The sequence below is a fragment of the Telmatherina bonti genome (assembly GCF_933228915.1).
Source record: "Telmatherina bonti genome assembly, chromosome: 14".
Classification (NCBI taxonomy): Eukaryota; Metazoa; Chordata; class Actinopteri; order Atheriniformes; family Telmatherinidae; genus Telmatherina; species Telmatherina bonti.
The window spans coordinates 28807099-28834292 of record NC_136612.1 but is presented as its reverse complement, the minus strand read 5'-3'; the positions used below and the strand labels follow the sequence as shown (position 1 = coordinate 28834292).

The window sequence follows — 27194 nt, the reverse complement described above, 5'->3', positions numbered from 1 at the left end:
CCTAGTAATTAAGGTTATTTTTTTCTATAATAAATGTTACATGATTTAGGTTTTTCAGTAATGCCACAGTAAAGAAGAGGTATTGTGGTCTTCACATATCTGAATGTGATTTTTTTTTATTTTTTTTATTTCAATATTCTTCAGCGCTGCACAGAAGTCCTGAGCCTTCATTTCTTTATGTTTTGCTTCCAAGCAGCCAGACTTTCTTTTAATATTTTAAAATGGCCTTGAACTCTACAGGCTTTCTGAAATTCTTTTAAGGCTTTTTTTTGTTTGGTTCTTTTTCTTTTTGAAATGAGATGCTTTTTCAGTCCAGTCCATTTTTCAGAGGAATGTTTGTAAAGCAACTTAACATTGACCTATGAGTAACATAAGCACATAAAGGAACCAAACTCAAGGAATGAACCAGTGTTTTGTCTTAACATTACTGACAAGTTGACAATTTCCTTTTTAAACTGCATTTTCAGGCACATTGTTATAGCAGCCTGCCACACAAACACATTGGCTCATTTTTCTTTTAGCCTAAGTCTCAGCATATTTTTACCAGGGTGCTCACTGTGGGCTTAAAAATAAGAAAAAGAAATGGTGGTAAACTGAATAAAACTACCTATAAAAATTAAATAGCATCTGAAAGTTATGTCTTGAAGAAGAAGCGGAAAAAGTCCAGCACAGACCTGATACAGACCTGAATGATGCATCTATGTTTGGCTGATTTATCTGCTTTTGGCTGAAGCCTCTTAATAAAATGCTTCAAATGGAAGGCTGGCCATCCCGGAGCCCTTTAGGAAGGGAGACAAGGTCAAAATGCTGAGGTATGCCGAATTATACAAGAACTGGGCTCAAAATCAGCAGCAACAGCTTTTATGGAGCGATGAGTCCCCCACCCCACCTGGAGCCAGGACCTAAACATTACTGAAGCAGTGTGGGATCATCTTGAGAGAGAACAGAACTCAGAGCAGTCACCCTCCAAAGAAAAGCTTTGGAAAGTCCTGCCAGAAGCCTGGAGAACTTTTCTTAGAAGAGAGCTTGTGTAACTGGTTTAGGTTGTGCCATCACCAGGTAGAGATGGCAGTAACATATACTGGCATAACCAGAATTACGCTAACTTTTTTCCTTACACACTTGCAGTATATAAACTGCTGGTTGACTCCAGATTTTGCACATTCAACCACCTTTGCATTGATGCAGAGTGTATGCAAAACACACAACGGGGAAAACATAATGAGTCGCATTGATTAAACAGCTCCTCGTTTTACATTTGGAAAATGAGTTCTACCTCCTGCAATAATTCACACATTTACTGATTAAAATCTCTAAGTCATAACCTGAACTGCCCTTTTATCTGTACATATGATTTTTTTATACTTATTCTTAAAGTATTAATAGTAAAAAAAAAAAAGATTCAATACTTAAAATCATTCCGATTTTTCCTTCTAACCACTGTGTTACACTGTGTTACAGCTGACAGCCGTCTTCGTCCACGTCGAGGTCCTTCTTTTTTCTTTTTTTTTTTTAGTTTCTTTCACATATTTTGATTTATATCATTAAAAATCCTGGGATCAATTTAAAAAGCATCAGGCAATTTTTTTAAAGTTTTTATAGATCCACTGGAAACACATCAACTCACCAGGCAGCTGTGAGGCTGTGTGTGATTTCTCCAACTTTTCTAGGATGTCGTTTGATCATTTAATAAACATCCATACACTATTTATCACTTTTATCTGCCAGGTCATGATTTCTTTTGGTCTCCAGGGAAAGAGGGGGGGTTGTAGAAAATCCTGTATTTTAAATGAAAATCGAGCTGGAGCAGATTCTGAAGTGATGGACTGTTTCTCAGGTGCCAAACAGAATATGCTTCTCATTTCTCTCTCAGTGCTGGAGTGGATAGAGGGTGACTTTCCTTCCTCCCAATACACAGGGAGTGAAATAATGGTCTGCGGTGGGGTTGTGATGAGGGTACAAGCGTGAGAAGGTGGGAGGAGTATCACAGAAAGATGGACTGCCTCGCAGAACAGTTTCAAACACAGAAAAATGTTAATTAAACCTGCAGCATGCAAAGCTATGAAATGCCAAAACTGCATTCACTTGATCGGAACAAAGATATGGAGGGCAAATGGAGGTTGATATGCAGCTGCTGGCAGCTTACCAAAGAATAAATTCTGAACAAATACATAGCATCCATATGTTATGTAGAAAGCAAGCATCACTCACTAGCACTAAGCTCTTTCAACTGGCAATACCCCAAATCCATCACAATGACTTCACGTGTAGCATGGATTTTTCTGAAGCACAGGGGAGAAAATCATTATGATGGCTCATATTTGTGCTGCTATGCCACTGACAAATGCACCACACAGAAGCCAATGTGGCATATTTCAAATATGAGGTGGTTCCTCATTGTTGTGAATAATGCGGATGCTGGCTGCGCCTCAGGTGAAAGGCTTTAAGTGGTGAGAGGGCTTCTTTTCACATGACTTGTGAGATAATAACTAAATAAGGTAAAATGTATAGAGATGGATGGACTGTCAAAGCCACATTTAGCATGTGTTTTCAATAGAGGGGGTTTAAAGCTTCAGCTTGGCACCCTGCATAAAGAAGCAACACAAAAGGATATAATCCTTAGGATGTAGATTTGCACAACACAAAATGTGAAAAAAAATAGTTTCAAAACTCAATTAGCTTTTTTTATAGTAATTTGGGAAATGTTAAGTTTAAAACTAAGAAAAAAAATCATAAGCATCACATCAGCACCCAGTTTAGGATTTTTTTTTTGTTTGTTTTAGTATTCATAATGTAACTCTAAATGCCATATTTAAATTAAAATCAATACAAAATTCTTTAAAGACATCAAAAGGGAAGCTTTTTCAGCACTTGTTAATTAATCAGTGACAAGAATTAACTAATAAAGTCATCATAAAAGCAGCTTCTGCTCCCTCTGATGTGAACAGCTCCTGCAGGGTTTGACCAAACCCCTCAACAGAAACCCTGCACCGCCCATCTACACCATGTTTCCTGTTGAAATAACTGGAGACTAAAAGCATTGTGAGGCACTGGGGTTCAGTCTGATTTCCTTATAACAGAGTTTCAGCTGATGAGCAGATATGCCTCCAAATTAGCAATTTATGTCAATCACACGCGCTCATCACGGCTCTTGTCCCTATAAGCACTTCTGGTATGGGAAGTGTCTCACTGATTGGCCTTGATCATGACCTTACACGTGGAAAATAAAAAAATAGAAGAAAATGTATATATATATATATATATATATATATATATATATATATATATATATATATATATATATATACACATATATATATATATATATATATATATATATATATATATATATATATATATATATATATATATATATATATATATATATATACACGGGCGATTCAGTCAATTAAATAAAAGGAAATGAAGTAAAAAGGATGCCAGTGTGATGTGTGCGTTATGGAGCCATGTGGCGCGTCTGTGACCCTCGACATTCACGGAGTGAGAGGTTTCCACTGGCTCCAATGAACCACATCTGGAGATGTCACTGAAAACATTCAAGATGCCGTGATTCAACAGAGAAATCCTTACCGCTATGCGAGTCTGTGAAGATGCTTTAAGATGTAAGATGATCCTTTGTTTGGGATGGGAAGGTCGTTTTGGACTTGGTGAGGTCCAAACTTGAATCCCGCCGTTGATAATCTGCTCCACGGAACCAGCAGGACGTTTCACTGATGTCTTCTCAGTTTGGTTTCATAGCATCACTACCGAGACCTGTGAGCAGTCTTTGTCCATGTGCTCCGTGTTCGGTCGAGCTACGTCGATGAAACTATGTGGTCTGCTGCGTAAAACCGGTGCCAAAATTCCTGCGGGCCCATTCCGTTACAGAGATGCGAGACAATAGTCGGGTCATTTTGGCACGGGTAGAACCTCCTCTAGTGCCAAGAACAGTTGGATCAGCTGGCTAAAAGCTAATTGTGAGCGCTGATTGGGTCATTTCTCTGCGACTGGCTCGAAATTTTGGTGATAAACGTCAGTCGCTCACGTGCCAGTTGGCTCCGGCGTTGTCTGTCGGGTCCCTCGTCTTCTTCTTCCTCCTCCTCGCAGGAATAGTGGACAGTATAGTTGCCGATCTGTTGATCACTGGAGGTCCACCAACATCAACCAGTGTCCTCTCCTCGCTGATACGACCAGAACCGGGTTCTTCGCCACGCAGCAGCTCAGCTCGACTCTGGCTGAACGGGGATCTGGATGACTGACAGCTGGATTCCCTCAGAGAGCCTGGAGACCCGTCCTTTGCAGGGGAGCAGTAATAGCTGGATGTTGCGCGTACGCGTCTTTGGCAGTGCGCGCACCCGACAGGTCACACAGCTCGGGTCCATAAACATCTGCCTCCATAAACATCAGCCAATTTTAAACAAAGCTCAGTTTGTATGTGGGGCTCACATTTCACACATCAGTACTGTACTGTATTCCACACGTGTCGACCATGAAAACACTGTATCTATAAATACACACATAACTGGTTTATTATCACACTTTATATTTGAATCATTGTATTATTTATATAATCTGTTCATTATTTTTAACAATAAATTTGTTTGTAAATATTGTCACGTGCTATAAATGTGTTTTTTTTTTCCTTTTATTAAAATTGACATTAGGAAATATTACAGTAATTAGTAGGTGCTTTCATACATTGAAAACTGGGCAAAAACAGCAAAATTGATTTTCCCGTAATGACTAAATGCCTATAAATATTTATATTTGAAAATTATAAAATAGAATCAAATGGTAAAGTTAAGAAATAATTTGGAATGCAGTTAGTCGGGGTGGGAAATCAAATCGGAAAAAATCGAATATCAGGATTTTTTGCTTAATTTACAAATTAATTTTAATTTTGTTTAAAAAATGTTTTTCAATTCAATAAAAAAAAAATCAATTCAACTTTATTTGTATAGCGCCACTTCACAACAATGCTGTCACAGGGCACTTTACATACACAAATCAACATACACATTTTGAGCCAATTCATACATATCCTATAATAGAAAAATTATAAAATTAGTCCTTTTTGTTGTTGACCTTTGACTTGACTTCTTGGTTTTATAGCAGCAGAATGATGGTCTGGCGACTATGTTGTTTTTTCCTAACTGAAATGTAGGAAAATGATGAGCAAAATAAAGTTTTGTACATTTTGTTTATAGTCTACAAAAGTTAGAAACTTTAAAAGAAACGTGAGAATCGCAACTTAAAATGAATTGGTACCCAAAAAGTTGTAAGTGAATCAAATCGAGACAAAAGCATATCGTCACAGCCCTAGCAGAGATAAAATAATAATAAAAAAGCCAGTTGAACCAAAGTAGTCCTAGCAGTTAGATGAAATAATTTTTTTAAAAAAAAGCCTTTGTTGAACCAAAGTGGATTTTGGTTTGTCTGCTTTAGTTTGCAGAAGCTTCCAAACATGCTTCATTCAGCCCTGGGCTATGGTGGAACCCATAAAGCTTGGATAAAGGGCAGATTTGATGAGTTTATTCCATTGGATGGAAAACGAAGCAACACAACACAGTATTAACAGATTTCCCCATCATGCTGCAAACCACATCCCAGCAGTGGCTAATGTCCGAACGATGACAATGGCTTCCTCTTGAGAAAGCCGCAGAATGATCATTCCAAGGTGCTTTTCTGTTTGTTCCCAGCTCAGTCTGCACGAAGGCCCTCATCCGGTCTCACTCTGCTTTTGTGGAAGGCCTCGAGCGGCGGAACACATATGGCTCATTTGGCAAATCAAAACTGCTGGTTGTTTTGTGTCTGCAGCTTGATTGTTCTAAAGTGGGCTTCCACACAAGTTCATCCATCCTCTCAGTGATTCTGCAGCTACCCATGCATGCAGAGCCAGAATCAGTCTGTGGGCTAAACGCTGTAATGGACAAACGTCTGGACCCTCTGATGTAATGATAAGGGAATGATTAAGCACTCAAGGTCCTGTGGGTGACCAAAGGGAAGATCATCCACAGTTATGTCATTTTTCTTTTTTTTTTGTGACTGTATGTTTTGCTGCTAAAAATCTTGACCTTGCTGGACCTCAAATTATCACAGACCTTCAGGGTGACAGATGAGTGTTATGCAATGTTTTTATTTTACTCAGAATACAAGGAGGCACTCAGGGAAGGTTAAGAAACATGTGGAGGTCCAAATTGAGGGTCAGTCTTAAAGACAAAAAGCTTTTTAGAAGAGTTAAATGTTTTTAAAGCAGTAGCTCTTTCTGATTATATAAAACAGACATTTAAAAAAAAACAGAACATTTCATCTGTCACTCCATATGTCAACCGAGGCTTTATTTTGTCGTCATGAAGTCACCATTTTCAATTTTAAAAAAAAAAACCTTTTCACTTATTTTGTCATTTTAAAAACCATTTTCATCATCTTCATTCAGCTTTCAGATCCATTAATGATTAGTAGCTACGTTTTCGCTACAAACCGTTTGTATGAAATAGCCTGACTGAACTCTCCGAGCTTCTAGCTGGAGATTCTAGAGGGGAAGATTTGCTCGTGATGTTAGAAGGAAGAGACAAGTGTGACTGAGTCACAGACACATGGCATAGCCAGAGCAACATGAACAAAAGATACAAATACATTGTAGAGAAAGGTGACAGAAGAGGTGGTTGAGAGCAAATGCTGCTGCAAAGGAAGAGGATGAAGCCTGACTTGCAGGAGGAGGATGCCCGGAGCCGGCCCTGTACCACAGCTTGCTCCCTTCTATATTTAGCACAGGGACCACAGATTGTAAGAAGTGCTCCGGGCCTTGTGTTCAGACTGGCAAGAACTGCTGCCATCCATCTCAGCACCCAGGGCCAGACACGATCTCAGCGCATGCCAGCACAAGGGAAGGGTGATGTGACCACGTCTGAGTGCACGCTTACTTACCACATATGCAAAGCTGATTACACTGCTACTTTAGATGCCTCATAGCGATGATGTCAGGATGCAAACCCATGAAGGAAGCTGCATGTCGATCCCGTGATCAGAACAGAGGTGTTGCTTCACTTAATTGGTCTGTTGGTGTTCACAAGTTCTTCAGTCTCATTTCTCCTTCCTGTCAGCATTTGAAAAGGGCAGAACATCCCCATCGCCATCTACCCACGTCTGCGGGGAAAGAAAACCTTGTCTTGTTGCAAAGGATTGACATTCAGTCCAAATGTCAAAAGCCGCTCAAGCCATTTTTGACTCTTCCTGTTTGTGCTCCAACCTTCGCCTTCTGCACCTCCTGCAGGACTGTTGGAGGGATTGTCAGTAGTGATTGATGAAGGACTGAGCAATTCAGACACCAAAGTCTTCTGAAGGTGTCTGCAATCCATCCTGAAGTGTAGTTAAATGCTCTTCAGAGTGCTTATTCGCTCAATATACAGCGCTACTGGTTGGAATGCTCTGCAGGGTTTAATCCTTCACTGGGAACGGAAACTGTGGTCAGCTTGACACTGTGTGAATTACATTTCCCAGTAAATAGCCCTTCTGGTACCATTTCAGCAGCATAATATACGTCTTTGCACTGGGATTGGCTGGAACATCACTTTAATACTACACTTTTTATATGATACAGCAGTTATATGCTGCAAACTGCTTCATTTAACCTGCAGAGTCTGAGCACCTGAATAACATAAAACACTCTCATCCTGATTACAGAGCCATAAATAAAAATCTGTGTGAGAGAATCTCATTTTCTGACATTTCTTTGAACAAATGTTTATATATTGCCTGTATATGACATCTGAAATGCACATTAAGCGCACACGGTAATGTAATTTAATGAAGATGTTTTGTGGTTCATGTATGTAATATGTTGATTATTATAACTGATCTAAATTTTCTTTTTAATTTAAAGCTTTAAAAAATGAAGACAGTATTTATGTATTTATTCCTGGTATTCCTTTTTTATATGCTGCAACATTCCTTCCTTTATATTTGGCTGCTAGCCTCTCTGCCTGCCTTCAACCATCCGGCGTCCTGTCCGTCAGTCACTGCCCACATCATCCTCAAACAGACTAACAAATCACTCAAACCATCAGCGAAGCTCCTGCACTGCAGTGACCTCTACAAAGAGAAGGAGTATTCAGTCTGGTTCACTCAAGCCACCCAACAAGAACAAATTACATCCACACAAGTTTTAAAAGCTCTGCTCTGCATACTTCTGGACACCATGGAGCAACATTTACATCAGTCTTTGAATTACAAACATCATTTATTTGCTTATGCCAGATCAGTCTTTTCCCCAAACTTCCAAGTTACGTTACAAAAACAATCATTTGTACATATAAAAATAAAAATACAAGACAACTGGGCTCCAACAAACGTCTTTGACAATTGTGTTTTTTGTCAAATCGTGTGGTTTTCACTTGGGCAGGGAGAGTCAATAAAACAAGCAGGTGAAAAAACCCTTTTATAACCTAAATCTGTAAAAAAAAAAACAAGATTTTACCCCAGATATCCTGGCAAATACTAGTTGTTGAATGTCTAGTGGAGGTGTTGGTGGTTTGTGGTAACTGGTGCGATCTCACATGGGATAATTAAGCACCACATCCTGTTTGGCCAGCTCCAACAACATAGGATCGTCGAAGAACTTGCTGATACTCACATCTTCACTCAGACCCTGCAGAGCAAACATTACAAAATATTGGCCACACAAAAAAAAAAAAGATTACCATCATTAAAGACGGCAATAAAAAGCTGGACAGCAGGCTCACCTTGCGCCTTCGAGTCTTAATCATGAACTCTCTGGCCAGGTGGGGGGCGGGCTGGGGCTCAAGAGGCCTGATCACAATACTCTTGTCCAGGGGATCACCAGGTACAATCTTTAAAAGACAACCAGAGATACAAGATGGTAAAAAACAGCAGCAGCATTCCCATTTGTATTCAGACATGTAAATAGTACAAACAATCCGACAACATAAAACACGTCAAACTTTGAGTGTTTAACAAGCTGAGTGGATGTTTCTGATGGTGGCATCAGCCTTTCATTTAATATGATTCAGCTGCATGTCTGTCCCACCGTTACTGAGTCAGGAGAGTGTCCATCATCATGATGGAAGGAGCAACGTGCAAGTACAGTCACCCTTTCAAATGTGGCCGACAGCAGCACAGCACTGTTTACACGTTGAGTCAGAACACGCAGAACTGCACAGGTTTTTAAAGGGATCCACTAATCCATTGATTGACACAGTTTGCAGCACGAAATTCACAAAACCAGTTCACTGTCAGGAATCTAAAACATTCTGTAATTGGCAAGAGAGATAGAAGAGGAAGAGATGACTTGTTATCTGAAATAAGTAGGGTGGAGGGGACTAAATAAGACTTTCCAGGCCTCAGGGAGAACGTTAGACTGGAAGGAAAGAGGAAAACATAATCAATGGAGTGGCTGAAGCCCAATCAACAGATGGATGAGAGCTGCTAACAGCAGTAACTCAAGCACTGCACTGTTAGCATGCCAATAGTGGCAGCGCATGATCAAACTAATGAGGGAGGCACAATATAGCCTCTTGAGTTTAATGGGGCAAACAGCACAGTTCAGGGACTCCTGTGTTATTCTTATTATCTGGAGCAGCTGAATCAATATGTGTAGGAATAATTTCTCCCAAAGATAAGAGCAGGGAGAAGATTCAGAGAGTTGATTGTTATCCGGTCCAGATTCTACGCTGCTCTTTAAAGAATAATCTGTGGATAGTTAGTCACGCTGATCATCCCAGGAGAGTTCTCTGGGAAAGAGTGTGAAAAGTAGAGCTAAATTATCACATTGAGACGACGTTAACATTCACATTTCTGCTTATGTTCAATAATTACAGCAAAATTTTTTAAAAAAAATTTTAAAAAAAGGTATGAAATTTCTTTTTTAAAAAGTCAGTTTTCTATAAACTGCATGACCGTGATCATGTAGAAATGCTTTTAACACAACAAAACTCAACCGATCATGAGCAACGTTCATTCATTTTTCATGCAAAAGGATTACTATGACCATGATACATCTTTTTCCCCCAGTGTTGTACACACAGAAATAAATAATTCAAGTCTAGTTTTTCGTCAGACATTCGCATTTTCACCTCAAAGGGACAAAACATAAGTTTGGAGGTTAAACATAAAATATTTGCACTGCACAGAAACGTCTGGCTCACACATTACTGGCTTTGCAGTCAAGTTTTAATCCTCATAAGTGGAGTTCATTTATTCTGACGTAGCTCTGCAGAGTGCAGACACAAACACACGTCGGACAGAGCAGACAGAAACACAAAACAGCTAGATGACACTTAAAAAGTAATGACTCAACAATCCACTTTACTCCCCATCAAAAACACTTTAGCCGAAGTGGCAGACTTGCACGGGCTGGTTACTCTGCAGCACAAGATGCCACAACTGTGTGTGGAAATGAGCAAAGAAACGTGACAGTGTTTGGTCATGCAAGTGTAAGGGTGACACAAAGATTTAATAGGAAAAACAGAAAAAACTGATGGTTGTTTCAAGGTGGCGAGTCCTCCCAGCTAAACACACCAAAACAAATACAATTACGAGTTTCTGTTGCATTACCTGTCAAAGCGAGAAGGCAGAAAGGGAGCCGGGCGAAGCAGTTAACAGCTGCCAATCAGTCCCAAAAGTTGTAAATTGTTTTGACCTTTAAAAATGCTGATTTTTTTTTTTCAGCTGCTGAAATATCATTACAAGCATGTGATTTAATGTGGTCAGATATTCCTGCTCATTTTCCATTTACTAACTCCATTTTCTTCCAGACAGAAAAACTCTTGGCTCATTTTGAACAAATCACAAACATTTCAGATAGAGGTTCTTTAAATGGCTCAAGAGTCCCGTGGTGAAGGTATATTTTATACTCTAACCATGCATGTAACTATGATTCTAAACATTTGCCTGAAGACTTGTTGGACGTTCGGTATTTTATTCTCTTTTATAGATAAAATTAGTTGAAAAAAATCAACTATTTAATTTTAAAAGCACATTTAATGCCTTATATTATACGAGGAACTGAGACAAATGACAATGTCAAGCTTTTCTAAAACGGGGGTGTGATTACTTTTCTGTTCAAAACAACTTGAGAAACCACATTAATGCTAACTGTGAACCCTAATATTGTATCATTGATACATTTGTATGTAGATCATTGGTTTTCATTTTAGTCATATGAACTTGTATGACAGGCTTAAATTCTCAGACAGCCACTTAAAGTGAAAAAACCAAGATGGCAACAGCCGTAACACTGAAGCTGAGCTTTATAAATAGCAGATAAACCAGAACATATTATAGTAGCAGCATCCATCTGTTGGACATCACCTCAGTGAAAGGTACCGTTGCCTTTTCTTCAACTCACCTATTCTATTAATTTTACTATAAATTTCATTATTTAATATTAGTGTGGAAACACAAATGTTTTTCCACATTCTTCTTCATCCGTAGTGGAAAAAAAAAGAACAGTAAGAAACCAAACCCCTGAATTTGCTGACATAAAAAAATAAAAATCTATTTTGAGTCCTTAAATCTTACCTGCCAATGGTGAAACACAGACAGAGCAAAGGCCTGACCCTGTGTGTGTGTGCGAAGGTCTGTCTCAAAGCCGAAGGAGTCGATTGCTGGGATGAAAGCCTTAATTGTGTACAGTGGAGAGCCAGGAATAGGTGCATCCTGGGTGACATGACCCCTGTTTGACAACAAACACAAAAACTATTTTTAAAAAAAGTGACCTTTACAATATGAGATTAATATCTATATTTTTTGGCACAAACCTCCTTCGAGCTAAAACTGTGTAGACTGCAGATACACAATCGGCAGGAGCCTGAACCTCCACAAAGTAATACGGCTCCATCAGCCTCGGAGTGGCCTGGGACAAGAGAGACACTTTTACATTTCAGCCTGCAGAGAACAATATGGCACTCTCATGTAGAGCTGCTGATGGATTTATGACAAAAGTTGTGCATGAGCCAAAGAGGAAGACAGCAGCCAAAATCAGGACAGGAAAAAAAAAAATCTCTCAATTAAAAATAAGACACATCAGCAAATTTCCCAACTCCAATCAGCATAATGGAATCTCCTAAACAGCGTGGATGAAAGGGAAGTCTGGCAAGCTGAAGTCGGATGAGGGGAGAAGAACGGGTCGGGGAAAATGATCTCACCATGAGAAAAGCAGAGTACACCACCCTCCTGGCTGTAGGGATGACTTGACCTCCTCCTCTGTGGAGAGGCTCCTGAGCGATAACGGCGTCCAGGATTTTAAACTTGACATTCCTGATGGCTGAGGGCGGCAGAAAGACTTAGTGATGCAACGCTGATGAGGAAAATGGCTTTTCCTTTTGCAGAGATTTGTTTTGCAAAACATGCTATGGAAGAGATGACTTACGCTCATCACACAGAGGTCCCTCCCTGGTGCCCCACTGGAAGCCCTGGACGATGCTGTCTTTCACTGATCCAAGCAGCGCCTTGTCCACCTATAAACAAATGTAAAACTTTACTAAACTGGTTAGAATAGACGAGCTACAGTGGCCTGTAAATCTGTGACTAACCCATAATTTCTCATTCACCAAATTAAGAAGGGAAAAGCTCCAGTCTACAAACACGCTGTATTCCCTTTTTCTGTTACAACACTTGGTAAAACAACTCAAGCTGCACCTTTCCAGTTTGTACAAACAAGGTCATACCGACAACAAAATGTGATTAGCTTAGTGAACGTTGCATTCATGCATAAACAAGAGGAAAATCTAGTTTGCTTTAAACCAAGGACTCATTTTGAACGATCCCTGGTCAGTGTTTTCTGAAATCTAATTTCACTAATTAATGTGACTTGTATCAGTTTTGTGGAAGATCAATATAACTCTGCATGTAGCATTATCGTGCATTAGCTTTAAAATGGCTTTGCCATCGACCCCACGTGTATTCTACACAAGACGCTGCATTGGCTTTACTGTATGTACCGAACCAAGACACATGTTCTGCATCATAATGAAGGCCAAATTAATCATCAATGAAATTAATTGCAAACTACAAATAAGCAGCAGCATCCCTACTCCAATTTTTTTGCTTTCCTGTTTGTAAATAAGTACATGAGATCTTTAGGATATAAAACAACTAGACTATTAAAATAGTTTTGCAAAAAACATAAAATGCATATGAAAATAAAAGCAAGCCATTTAAAGCTGGGGTAGGTAATCTTGCTCAGAGACACTTTTTTTTACTCTGGGTGAACTGGTTCCTCATCCTGACAGTAGTCTGTACATTTTGTAATCGTGAACAATAAGAAATATAGTTAGACCCCTCAGTTTACTGTAAATCTGTAAAAACTCTGACCAATCCAAACGTTCGGGCCGAATTGAACTTGTTCATTTCTTATATTTTATAAGCTTCTTCATGGCTGAGAAAATGCAGGAAGGATTTCCCCAACCCGGCTCGGTTTATTTGCCTCCTCCCATTAAACAGCCGAGAAAGAGAAAATTGTTGGTGGAAAAAGCTGCAAACTAGAAAAACACTCGGAGAGCACAAACCTGTGCCATGGCTTTAAAAAATATTTGGATCCAAACGGTGATCTGGATCACCACCAAAATTAAATCACTTCTTCCGTTTCACATTTCCAACAACTCCTGAAAATTGAATTAAAATCCGTCCATAACTTTTTGCGTTATCTCGAACACAAACAGATAAACGCCGGTAAAAACGTAAACTCCTTGGCGGAGGAAAGAAAAAAATCCCTCGATGACGCAAGGAGCAAAACCGGGGGGGGGGGGGGGGGGGGGGGGGGGGGGGGGGGGGGGGGGGGCTAGACAGGGCGTTTAATTTCACATCTTGCTCGCTCCCAAACATTACCTACCCCAGCTTCAAGTTTAAAATTTAAGAAAATGAAGCAAAACAGTAAAATATGCAGTGAAAATGATGAACAAATCAGAACTTTTATTTAAACCAGCTATATGCAGGCCAGCAGTCTTGAGGACTGATTTAAAAGAGGCGGCATTGATGCTCTTTGGGAGTGTTTTTCCACATCGATGCGATTTCCTCTGTACTTCCAGACAAAGACTTTTCTCATTTTACAGCTTTACCCTAAATCTAGCACTGCTCAAGATAAATGCACATTAATTTGCTGGTTTAATATAAGTCAAGAATTTTAGTTTCTGCCATACTGTAAAGGTTAATTATTTATATAAATACATAGTTTGAGGGTGAAAATGATTAGCTAATAACCCGTCTTGAGTTATTAGCTAATCAGTCGCACTGAGTAATTCAATCATTTAGTAACTAACAACCCTAATTTTCACTTCTCATATTTGCGTTTGTATCTAATTTTATAAGGCAAATATTACAATATTAAAAACCTTTTGTCCAGAGCAGAAATGGAAAACTTAAGAATAAAGCACCCCCCAGGCTTAAACCAGCTGAGCTGTGTAACAGAAATACTAACCTCAGACGGCAGTGTGTCATCTACAAGAATGTTTGGTCCCGTTGTGTCTGGTCCAAAGGCCCAGATAGACCTGGCAGCCAACAGATCCCAGTCGTACTTTGTCTGGAAAAACTCTCCCAGCTTCTTCCTGTCAGGAGGAAACACACAAGACACCAGTTGGTACAAAGTGTGCGCAGTGTGTCCGCTGAAACATTAAGGAGATTGGCTGATTGAGGGGCAGAGGGGTTAATGGAAGAAGAGGAGTGGTGCTTGAAGTGTGTAACTCCTGTGCTGGCACCGCTGGGTCCAGATGGCCTCACAGACAGGAAGCTTCTATTGAGCAGAATAAGGCCTCGAGCATGCTCTTCATACAAGAGGGGCAGGAAAATTCATGCATGCTTTTAGTGCGATTACTGTGAGCGAGCTGATCGATATGCCAAGGTGAGGTGTTGTTTTTTTTTTCTTATGAGGACATATTTTACATTAAACATTGAAGGCTGTCCTTACAATGCCTAAAATTCCTCATAAAAATGTATTACATTTGTCTTGCAGTGATAGCTATTAATTTTTCTTACATTTCTACACTCTAAATGAGGAAAATCTGCAGGACAGGAATTTTCCTTCAATTTAACACTGTAAAATGAAAACTGATGGCAGGCTCAGAGTGGCACACCTATAGATTTAGGAGCAATGTCGCATGTCCAATAACTACTTTTAAAATGACTCTTTCAGCCCCAGAGATTTCTATATTCTTCTACCTTCTTTGATGACAGCATTTAATTAAAGAACCAATCATTGCTCTTAACTGCCTGCTCATTTATCCTTGTAAAGTATGAAATGAGAATGAATAGTCAGTAAGGCACCGAAATGAAGAAATTAATAAGCTGACATCAAAGTAAAATGGGCATGTCTGACATGAAAAGCACATTATATCGCCTCTGTTAATTAAGAAGTCACTTTGACCACAATCTTTCATGCCTGTACCTGTTCCATGTGATCTGCACCACTTCGTTCTCTATGTCCTCAGCAAGTCCCTTCTCCAAGGGTTCAGCAATCATGGTGATCTTATTCCTGTCAATCACATCAAACAGCTGTCAATCACTCTTCCTGGCTTGGGGAGGCACGCAGCCAGAGGGAAGGACAGGCTTTCGCAGAAACCCCAGACAGGGAGAGATTCTCTGAACCAACACTATGAATAACAGTTTGTCAGAAACGTTCAAGAAAAATCTGTAAAGTTGTTTGATTGAGGCAAAATAAATAAGCTAAATCTGAATCACAATTTTTCTCCAAGTGAACAAATATCCTAAATCTGAGTACCACTTTCTCTGCGTAAACATTAAAGGAACTAAAGTTTCTATTATGCTCATGACAGAAAGTATAACATTGATAAAATGCTGGACATGAAAGTCTCTTGTAAAAAAAAAAAAAAAAAAAAAAAAAAAAAAAAAGGGTTATAGAAAATTAACGGCCCTTAATGTTTTATTCCCCCAATTCCCTGTGCAGTCCTGTGTGATGTTGCAGAACAAGCACTGATGATTTCCCTCTGTGTTTGTATAAACTGTCTTATATTGTATTATATTACATACTTTTTGTTCGGGGTCTCTGCAAAGCACTTAAGTGAGGATGTCTCCACAACTGTTTCACAGAAAGTCACAACTGGGTCTGCAACCTGTGGCCAAAGACAAGCAAAAGGACAAAAACAATTTCACAAAAGTTCAAAATACTTTGGTCAAATGTATTTATTTCCTCATCCAAGAGGGAGGTAAATAGACTAACAAGTGTTGTATGAATGAGACAGAGCCTTTAGTTGCTAAATGACTAATAGATGCAGTCCATTTACTATCTTTGTGGAAAAACCACAAAAACTTTCACATTATTAAAATGTCTTTTTTATTATGTTCAACGTATTACTAATTTAATGGACCTAGATCATCTTATCCAGAAGTATCCAAAGTCGGTCCTCGGGGGCCGCTGTCCTGCAGGTTTTTTATGTATCCCTGTTCCAACACACCTGGCTGGACCCAACAACCTATGGAGTTCTGCACAATGCAATTACTTTGCGTCAGGTGTGTTGGAACAGGGACACATTGAAAACCTGCAGGATTGTGGCCCTTGAGGACCGGAGATGGACACCCCTTCCAGCATTTTTTTATAAAAATGAACCTATATTTACCACATGCACCTAAAGTAACTAAACTTACCTTGATGTCTATCTCAGAATACATCTTGCGCAGGTCGTGCATGACGCAGTCCAGGTAAAGCTCTCCCGTCCCTAAGATAACGTGCTCTCCAGACTCCTCCACCTGAAACAAAAGCCATCACTTCATTTCAGCCATTTATTGTGAGAAAATTGTAAATAAATTTCTGTTCAGTGCAGGTTGAGTGACGACGGAACAGACGTGCAGGGACGTACCTTTGTGGTAAGAGAAGGGTAGCTCTTGTTGACCTTCCTCAGGCCATCCAACATTTTGGGCAGCTCTGATGGGTTGACTGGCTCCACTGCAATCTTGATGACTGAAGCTGTGTTGAACTTCAACGGCCTGAAAATCTGAGCCTGCCAGAGAAAACAAACCGTTAGCCTTCGTTTGGTTCAGGTTTCTAAGGACAACAGAGATATTTCTCATTGATTTCTCACCTCTTCGTTCCCCCTGGGTTCTGTGATTGTGGCGGTCTTCACGATTGGCTGGTCACAACCCTCAATGAGAACCCAATTACCAGCCGGCACTCGATTCACTTCAATTTGGTATCTGGACAGTGTTAGAAACTAGATTTTAACAAAGTTACTGATTTCTAGTTCTTCAAACATAACAAAGCAAACCGCAGAGCATACCTGGCAACAGAAATCCAAAGACGGCCCACAGTGCAGACCTGGGAGTCCTCCTCATCTTCCAGTGTGTAGTTCTCTCCCAACACCTTGACAGGCTGACCTGCCTGAATCGTCCCACTCAGCACCCTGCCAAATGCATGGAACTGAACCCCATCTTCAGTGCTGTACATCTTCGTGGTGTGGCACATTAGAGGACCCTGAAGATGAGACACATGAAGACAACGGGAGAAAAAGAAGCAAGAAGTAAGCTTTGCTCCTTTTCTTCAAACTATTTACTAAAATTTTTGCTTTTTATCTTCAACACCAGCTGGAAGAACATTTCAGACTTCCACTTGGACGATATCACAGCCACAAACACTTCACTTTTTAATCCAACAAAAAGGGACACCCCCGCTTCCATTATACTCACATCAGGATCACACTCCGCCATGGCTTCCCCCAAATCTGAGTCGAGACCTCCAGTGTACGTGTGCTCTATCTTTGTCCTGGCGCCCTCTTGTGGTGATGGGATGTGTTGCACACACATGTCCACAAAACCTTTTCGGAGCACATCAAGGATCAGTATGTGATGGAGAACAGGTTAATAGCTAAAAGGATATTTAATTATCAGGAGTGGATAAAGCAACAGGATCTGCAGCATTATTTCAACTATATTAATTAATAGTGATGCCAAGTTGTGAAACATCTTAAAAACAAAAACATCAAATGCTTAAATTGCACTCTAAATACTTTTCATAGCCATACCGGTGAACTCTCCAAAGAATCGGTTGCAGACCAGCCTGAGTAGGGGTCTAATGTTCAGCTTTAGTTCCTCCTTAGTAAGGTGGATACCAAGCTCATCCAAAACTCGAGGGAGAGACGTATCCACATCTCCAACCACCTATAGACACAAGAGGATTAGAGGAGGGATTACACACTGAGCAAATTTAGCATGGGCCAGATGGAGGTTGAGCATTGAGCCATTTGATATGTCTAACCTGTGAGAGAATCTTGTAGAGAGGCTCCAGGACAAATTCCACAAAGCTGCGCTGAGCGTTGCTGCTGGGAGCTTTCTTGGTGAACTTGCGACTTAAAAACAGAAGAAAAACCATCATCCAGTGAGAAGCAAGAGGAATGGGTCGAGTTTGTATCTGTTATCTTAACTGGATACTCACGTTTTTGGATTGAAATAAATGTCTCCCCAGAGCCTCTTTGCAAACTCATTGTAGTTTATATCGCCTATGAATGGAGAAAGTAAGCATTATAGTAAATGACGGGTTTTATCGATCTGTTTATTGATGAGTTATCTCACCATAGGTGTCTGCATAGATCTTTGCAAAAGACCCCAGAGTGAAACAGATGCTGTACTGAGAGCTGGCGAAGCAAACGTTTCCAAGGAGGGGAGACACGACCAGGTTCTCATCTGTGGAATATGTACTGAAAAGAGAGAAATGACCAATGACTTGTCAGGGGCAAGTATGGTGGATTTTATCACAAGAAGCTGCGGCTCTACTTTTAAGAGTGCATTCACACCAGAACAGTCCAGCACATGTATCAAGCAGACCAACCCGACTATATCTGTCTGTTATAACAACTGCTGGAAAAGGGCTGCATTACCCGAAACAATCAATAACCAAGAAAAGACAACAACATCGGACAGGTAAACACTGCAGGTAAACAATGGTGCAGTAATAAATGATACAGTCTTGGAGTTTTTGTTTTTAATATGGTGTTCTTGTCTAATGTGGTCTTCACAGGAAACTCCAGTATGAGCAGCAAGAGAGGCAACAAATATCCAACATGTAGTCGCATCCTATATCACCTCCTCTGTTTAGTTCACTGGATGGTCCGCCTGCTCTTGCAGCGTCAGCAAACCACACCAAACTAGTGTTGGCTTCTTTGGTCTGCACCAGAATGCGAATGCAGGTTCATACTGGTCCAACCAAACCATACTATCCATTAAAGCAGATGAGGGGAGCCACTTTATGTGCAACAAACAACTGATGTGCAAAGCCCACCTCTAAAGTTTCAAAAAAGGAGGAGCTCATGCTTATTTTAATGTCATATCTAATTTCTTTGACTGTTTTTTTAACTTACTAGTTCCAGTGGAGCATCACAAAAGATTTACCCTGAAGAATTAACCCATGAAATCTGACCATGATAGAAAGTGCTGCCTTCTTGCTCTACTGACTGTTTCCTTCCCCCTCGTGGGCAGTGATATCCTATTTATCAACGGAAAGCTTTCTTCTCAGCTTTCTAAATCAATTGAATGTACATCCATAACTTAAACGTTATAAGAATTACAGTAAATTTGTCATTTTCTGCCATGGTCCAGACACCCCTGAGAGTCTCACTTCCAGAATTACCTGAGCAAACCATTGACCTCATCCACAATGTGGCGAAGTTTATAATAAGCATCTGTTGGAGGCAGTTTGAGCTCCACAATGAGCCGATCCACTTTGTTGATGCAGATGGTGATCGCCATGCGCTCCTGAACTGCATGTTTTATCAGACGCTCTGTGTTCAGCATCACCTGCACAGAGATGAGCAAACGTCTACGTCAAGAGGACGGGTAATGAATACCAGAGTATATGGATAGGAATTTCGAACTGGTTAAGGACAGCAACAAGCGAAGGTGACTCACTCCTTCTGCTGCATCTATGAAGAGGACAACGCCATCCGAGATCCTCATGCCAGATGTGACCTCATCGGAGAAGATCACGTGACCTTTAATGGAGATGCATTATTTTATGTAAAAAAACATTTTTTATCACTCTCTGGAAGAAAATACGCTGTTAACAAGCAAGACACCCAGCTGAAATACAACACCTGGTGTATCCATGATGTTAAAAAGGTAGGATTTTCCTCTGGAGTCAGGCAGGACCATAGTGACAGGAGTGCTTTTGATGCCTACTCCTCTCTATGAAAAATGTACCAGATACGAGAAAAGGAAGCATGACCAAGTGAAACATGCTTTAAAATATAATGTTATAGCAAATAAGGTATTCTTCACTTTGATGCCAAAATTAAACATAACTACTCACCTCCTGTTCGGTAAAAAGGATGTCTGTGTAACGGAGCTGAAAAAGTTCCAAATAATGTTGGTCTCAGCAGAAAAGAAATTACAAAGAAATTCAAGTGAAAAGATACTAAACTGCTACAGACAATACTCACATCCACATCATCCCTTTTCCTTATTTCAGGGTGTGTTTGCTCAATCAGACAGTCCACAAAGCAGGTCTGAAAATAATAAACAGATTAATTCGATTCCAGTTAAAACATTTTAATCCTCTGAAACTCTTCAACTTACAAACATGTTTAGTTGAGAAAAATACCAAAAACATCCATAAAATGCTACTCAAAAGTTTTGAGACAGAGCCAGAACCATAAGTTCTAACCTTGCCATGGTGAAGATGACCACAGAGGGTGACATTACGGATCAACTCAGGACCATCCATCAGGTCTGCAAGAAATCTGCCACAAAGATATCACAACTTAAAAAAATAGGTTTTACACATTAATGACACTTTATTATCCACAATCAGCTGCATCAACATTAATATCTTATCTTTATCTTACCACACACACATCATTATAAACAACACAGATTACTCACTCCATGTCATAAACGGTGGAAGGTAATTCCTGTTCCATCAAGGCAAACTTCCTGTGCTTCACAGGCTTGATGATTGGTTCTAGAAAGATTAGAAAAAAAACACTAGTGATGTTTACTGAAAGAGGTAATGTGCAAACAAAGTTAAAACCCTGAGTGAAGAGAAAAAAAAACTATTTGTAAAAGTTGTTAATAGTTTGCAGTATATATACTAGCCAAAATAAACATCATTGATTGAGACTGACAGAAATTGTTTATAAACACTTTTTTTTTTTTTTTTTTTAACAAGATTTATTAAATAATTGTAAAAACTACTGTATGGGTACAATACAGCATTCAAAAACTGTTAAACTTGACATGATGAGAATAACGGAGACAAATACTGCCAGACTATCCATTTAAAGCTTTCACTTGTTTTACTTGTTTGTCCTTTAGATTAGACTGGATGCCTTTACTTTTCTTTAACATTGAAATTCCAGACATATAATTGGTCATCACAACCCCACTCAGCCATTTAAATAGGCAGATATTTGCTGGTATGGGACAATTTCCCTGTCAGAACCAAGCACAAGCTCCAATGTAACAACAAGCTGCCCATCTTAAAGACACATCTTCAGTTAAACAGACTCAACATTTTCCCATCTCCTTGTTTTACTTTAAATATCTCAAACCTGAAAGAGGCTGTGTGTCCTCCTCCTGCACAATAGTTTCCACCTCTGGTCCATAAACCTCCTCCGCTGTGGGGTAGTACTTCTTGTCCTCGTGCAAAACCACCTCCATCCCAGGGACATCGTCGTCTGCATCAGCAGGCTCGTCGTCATCATCTTCATCGCCCTGCACAAGTTAAGTACCATGTGTGCATAGAAAGCCCAAACAATCCTGTGTACTATATGGTTTTACATGTGAATGACACATCATACCTCATCAATGTCTCTGTCCTCTGCTTCCAGGTCATCTTCATCATCATCAGAGTCCAGTTCTGGACCAATGTAGTTCCCAAACTCATCGTACAAATCAGCCTCCATTTTGTAGAGAACTGGATAAGGAATAAAATGTTTAATACCATTTTGAAGGATGCTGACATGACAATATAAAGGTAAGGACATTTAAAATAACATTAAAAGTAATAGAAGGTCGTTTAAACAGAAACATATGATTATATTACTAACTGAAAGACAATGTTTTGCCAGTATAAAGGCACAGATGAAATAAACAAACATTTAAAACACGTGCTTGTGCTATAAAATCAATGTGCACTACTTGTTTTCACCTCCTTCAAGACAAAACAACTTCAATACGATGCGTTTTTGACAGTCATGCAGCATTTTGTCGATAAGAGCTAAGTTCTTACCGAGTAAACATACAGCAGCTAATGCTAACACTGTGCGCCACTAAATTAAACTTCATTAAACTGGCTATGTACTCGGTTTGCAGGATGAATCTTTGACATAGAATCGCTCTGACCAAGAAGCGTAATATTAACACCTCTTCTGACCAGCAAACTGGCACACTAGCAGGCTAACAAGCTTAAAAAAAAAAAGAATGGATTGGAAGCGACGTCTGCATTACGTTGTTGTTCAGACATAACTAGTTAGCGCACTCCTCAGAAACAACAACTCCATTGTGATAAATGTGCTTACCTTTATTCTTTTATAAAGCAAATCGTATTGACAAACAGTCAAACAAAACTGAAAATTTGAGGCTTGCAAACATAGGACAAATAATTATTCAAACGGCGCCATGCGTATGAGACGTGAACTTCCGCTCTTCTTCTTCTGTGGTGTAGCTAAAATTAGACAAATTAAAATCCTGACTATCGCCCCCTGTTGGCTTGAAGCGTTTCTACCTCAAGTCAATCCCATTAATCTTGTTATCAATTCATTTATTGATTAACTGATTTATTGACATCTCAAAATTTCACTTGAGTGTTTTTACGGAGAGCTTTAGTTAATCCTGTAATTATGTGTAATTGCACGTCCCTGCAGGCTGAATTTCCTGCAATCTTAAAAATATGAGTAATCAATGTCCTCTGGTGGCTATAATGATTCATAAAATTAAAATGAAGAAAATATGTTGTACAGCGTTAAAATAAGAGTTAAATAAACCATTTTAGAACTTTATAAGGAGTTATAAACCTGCGCCTGCTTGGAGGGCAAAATAAAGTATATTTTTAAAAAAAATAAATCTTAGACTTGCAGTAACACCACGTTACCACGAGATGGCATTGAAAACTACTGACATATAGATAGATACACACGCATTTTATATGCCCTATGTATGTATCTATGTATCTATTTTGTTAGTGTTTTAAATAATGAAAGAGGATTGCTGTGTAACACGATGGACGCTTTATTTCTTTAGCTTACTTTTTTAACCTTCATGTAAAACAGGTTCATTCAACTCTTCTTTGCTGCTGCATTTCTCAAAAATGCTCAAGTACACACGCGCGACTCCTAGTGGTAATCACAACATCCCCTTTCTTTGAGATGCACCCTGCTGTCTATAACATGTTGCAAAACATCCAAAAAATAAGTCTGTCCCCTTTTCATGTATAGGCTAACACTTTGTACAAACTGATCAAACATGCTCTAAAGAAACATCAAAAAAATTATTTGCTTTCCCCACTTTTACCTTTTCAACTCTTACATGTCCAGTTTGTCAGGTTCTTTTTTTAATCTGACATTTTGATGTTCTCAGTTAATGTTTTTCTGTAGGAACTTGTGCATTACAGTTTACAAGAAATGTTGTTTCAGGTTGTTCTGTATTAGCATTTTCAGCCTTTCTGGATGGCTGTGGAGTTTTCAGAAGACTGCGACGATTATGCCTCAGCACCTGTCACATCCTCAATCCTCACATGGTCATTGTTTATCAGTGGAGTGAGTGGTTTAGCTGAAATGTCACAGAACCTGTTTTGAGTCAGTTTCTGTTTCTTGAGCTTGTTCTCAAGCTTTGAATGCTTCCTTAGTGCAGTAGCAGTTGAGTACCACTGGAAGTGTTGTGCATTGCTTTCTGGTCATCAGTAGTTCTGCAGGTGACAGTCCACACTGAACTGGGGAGGCATGATAACTGAGGAATGCCAAATATGGATCTGAACCATTATCTGCGGCTTTCTTTAGCAGCTGCTTTTTCTGCCTGTCCATTTGATTGTGCATAGTCTGGGCTTGATGTGACATGACGAAACTAATACTGCTCTTTTGCCATTTCTTAATGCTGAAACATGGTCCATTATCACTCATTATAATGCGTGAGAGTCCATGTCTTGCAAATATGGATTTTGTGTCAGTGATCACGCAAGTTGATGATGTATTTGTGAGAAGTGCCATTTCAGGACAGTCGGAAAAGTAATCCACAATCAACTGATGTAGGCATTTCACCACTGCTTCTTTGCTCTCTCTCTCTCTCTCTCTCTCTCTCTCTCTCTCTCTCTCTCTCTCTCTATATATATATATATATATATATATATATATAGATAGATAGATAGATAGATAGATAGATAGATAGATAGATAGATAGATAGATAGATAGATAGATAGATAGATAGATAGATATATATATAGATATATAAACTCCTCTCTCACCCACCCCTCCCATCTCCCCATCTCCCAGGGTAGGGCGGGTGGCTGTTCATCTCTCAAACTTGGGTTCTCTACCAGAGTCTTGGGAGCTTGAGGGTCCTACACAGTATCTTAGCTGTTCCTAGGTCTGCGCTTTTCTGGACAGAGATATCTGATGTTTCACCAGGTATCTGTTGGAGCCACTTCTCCAGTGTGGGGACACAGCCCCATTGCGCCGATCACCATGGGTACTACTGTTGCTTTCACCCTCCAGGCCTTCTCCAGTTCTTCCTTGAGGCCTTGGTACTTCTCCAGTTTCTCATGCTCTTTTTTCCTGATATTTCCATCACTGGGGATGGATACATTGATCACTTCGGCTTTCCTCTGCTGTTTATCCATGATCAGTATGTCCAGTTGGATGGCCACCACCATTTTATCTGTCTGGATCTGGAAGTCCCAGAAGTTCCATCTCATGTTCCTCCAGACTCCATTGTCTGAGACATTCACTAAGTGCTTCATCCCTTGGTGCCCTCTTCCTGATGCATTCGTGGAGCTTGGATGTTTCATCTCAGATAGTGGCCTTGATGCTCACTAGTCCCCTTCTTTGTGCTTAGTGTATAGTCGATGGACACTGGATTTGGGGTGGAATCCTCCATGCATGGTGAGTAGCTTCTGTGTTTTGACATCTGCGGTCTGAGCTTCCTGTTTTGGCCAGCTTATTGTCCCAGCAGGGTATCAGATCCCTGGCAGGGCATAGCTGTTCTTGCCATTGAGCTGACTTCTCAGTACTTGCCTCACTCGTTGCAGGTATTTAGCTGTGGCAGCTTTCCTTGTGGCCTTTTCATGATTACTATTCGCCTGTGGTATGCCCAGGTACTTGTAGCTTTCCTCCACATCTGTTGTCCTGCCCTCTGGGAGTGCAATGCCCTCCGTATGGATTACCTTTCTTCTCTTTGTTATCATTCGGCCACATTTCTCCAGTCGAATGACATTCCGATGTCCCTGCTGTAGGTTCTGGTGGTGTGGATCAGTGAGTTGATGTCCTGCTCACTCTTAGCATACAGCTTGATGCCATCCATGTACAGGAGGTGGCTGATGGTGGCCCCATTCCTGAGACGGTATCCTTAGCTAGTCTTGTTGATTAGTTGGCTGAGGGGGTTCAGGCCTATACAGAACAGCAGCAGGGACAGGGCAACTCCTTGATATATGCCGCATTTGATGGAGACTTGTACTATTGGCTTAAAGTTGGCCTCCAGGGTGGTCTGCAACAGCCTGACTGAGTTTGCAATAAAGGTCCTTATTTTGCCATTGATCTTGTACAGCTCTAGACATTTCAGGATCCACGTGTGTGGCATCAAGTCATAGGCTTTCTGGTAGTCAATCCAGGTGGTGCACAGGTTTGTCTGTCTGGTTTTACAGTCTCGAGCAACTGTTCTGTCAACCAGTAGCTGATGTTTGGCTCCTCTGGTTCCTCTGCCAAGGTCTTTCAGTATCAGGACTATCTGTCCCTTGGTCAGCCATTTAGGGTGAGTCCCATCCCTCAGGCGTTGGTTCATTTGTGCTGCCAGGCGTTCATGGAGTGAAGTCAGTCTCTTTAGCCAGTAGGCATGGATCATGTCAGGGCCAGGCGCTAACCAGTTCTTCATACCTGAGAGTCTATGCTGGATATCTGACACCGTGATGGAAACTGGGTCTTGTTCAGGGAGGGAGCTGTGGTCTGCTCTGAGGTCCTTTAACCACTGTGCTTCAGTATTATGTGATGCTCCTTCTCCCATATGCCTTTCCAATATCTTTCCGTCTCTGGCCTTGGTGGGTCAGCTTGTGTAGTGTAAGCCTGCCACTGGGAGTACACTTTAGCTGGGTTAGTTGAGAAGAGCCAGTTTATTCTTCTATTCTGGCTTCAACTTCTCTTGTGTATCTCTTCAGTCATGCAGCCAATGCTTTGTTTGGCTGTTTCCAGGGCCTCAGGTATGGGCATCTGGCTGTATCTCTCTGGCACCTTCTTCTCAGTTGTGCCCTTCTGGAGTTCTGACATTTGACTACTTTCCCTTCGAGTTGCCTTGATCTTGGTTTCTAACCTCCTCCTCCATGGAGCCTCCTTGTATATATATATATATATATATATATATATATATATATATATATATATATATATATATATACATATAATATATATATATATATATATATACATACACATATATACACATATATATATATATATATATATATATATATATATATATATATATATATATATATATATATATATATACACACACATATATATACATATATATATATATATATACATATATATATATATATATATATATATATATATATATACATATATATATATATATATATATACATATATATATATATATATATATATATATATATATACATATATATATACGCACAGCTTTACCCAAGTATATGAGTATTTAGAATGTAATAGTTTTGGTTTTTTTTAACTTTTTTTTCCCCAAGTTTAAATTTCCTATGCCATCATTGGTTTAAAAAAAAAGTAACACCTTAGGAAACTACCATTGCAAGAGTTCGAATGAACTTACCCTTTGATGAAATGTAACAGCTTCTAATACACTTATGTTTTGTTATCATTGTTCATAAATTTTTGAAAACGTATTATGCACCATTATGGAAGTAAACCAAAACTGCAAGATTTGCTGCAGGTGATAAATTAATAAGTTATGTGATATAAAATATTTCAGTTATGTTTTAGACAGACAGTCTATCCGTCTATATATTAGATAGAGAGAAAGAGACATAGATTCACATGGG

At 39.7% G+C, this 27194-nt stretch overlaps 1 protein-coding gene across 1 annotated transcript; it reads right to left on the bottom strand.

Annotated features, from left to right (window-relative positions):
* Positions 1–8113: 8113 nt before the first annotated feature.
* Positions 8114–22602, bottom strand: eftud2 (elongation factor Tu GTP binding domain containing 2). The gene is made up of 28 exons (XM_079252183.1): positions 22473–22602; positions 21753–21868; positions 21504–21666; positions 20836–20914; positions 20618–20693; positions 20394–20459; positions 20264–20299; positions 20049–20139; positions 19864–19946; positions 19586–19752; positions 18532–18656; positions 18395–18458; positions 18218–18308; positions 17985–18120; positions 17650–17777; positions 17244–17437; positions 17049–17160; positions 16827–16967; positions 16615–16716; positions 16000–16082; positions 15398–15484; positions 14435–14561; positions 12389–12476; positions 12165–12283; positions 11778–11872; positions 11539–11692; positions 8742–8849; positions 8114–8647 (listed from the first exon to the last, which is right to left on the bottom strand). The coding sequence occupies exons 2-28, from the start codon at positions 21855–21857 to the stop codon at positions 8552–8554; spliced, it is 2916 nt and encodes a 971-aa protein (XP_079108309.1). The 5' UTR covers positions 21858–21868; positions 22473–22602; the 3' UTR covers positions 8114–8551.
* Positions 22603–27194: the final 4592 nt, after the last annotated feature.

Coding starts and splice junctions, on each gene's coding strand:
- eftud2 (XM_079252183.1), bottom strand. CDS start 21,857: ATGGAGGCTGATTTGTACGATGAGTTTGGGAACTACATTGGTCCAGAA. Junction 19,947..20,048: donor TAACATCATGGATACACCAG/GTGTTGTATTTC, acceptor TCTCCATTAAAG/GTCACGTGATCTTCTCCGAT. Junction 18,459..18,531: donor GATCTATGCAGACACCTATG/GTGAGATAACTC, acceptor CTCCATTCATAG/GCGATATAAACTACAATGAG.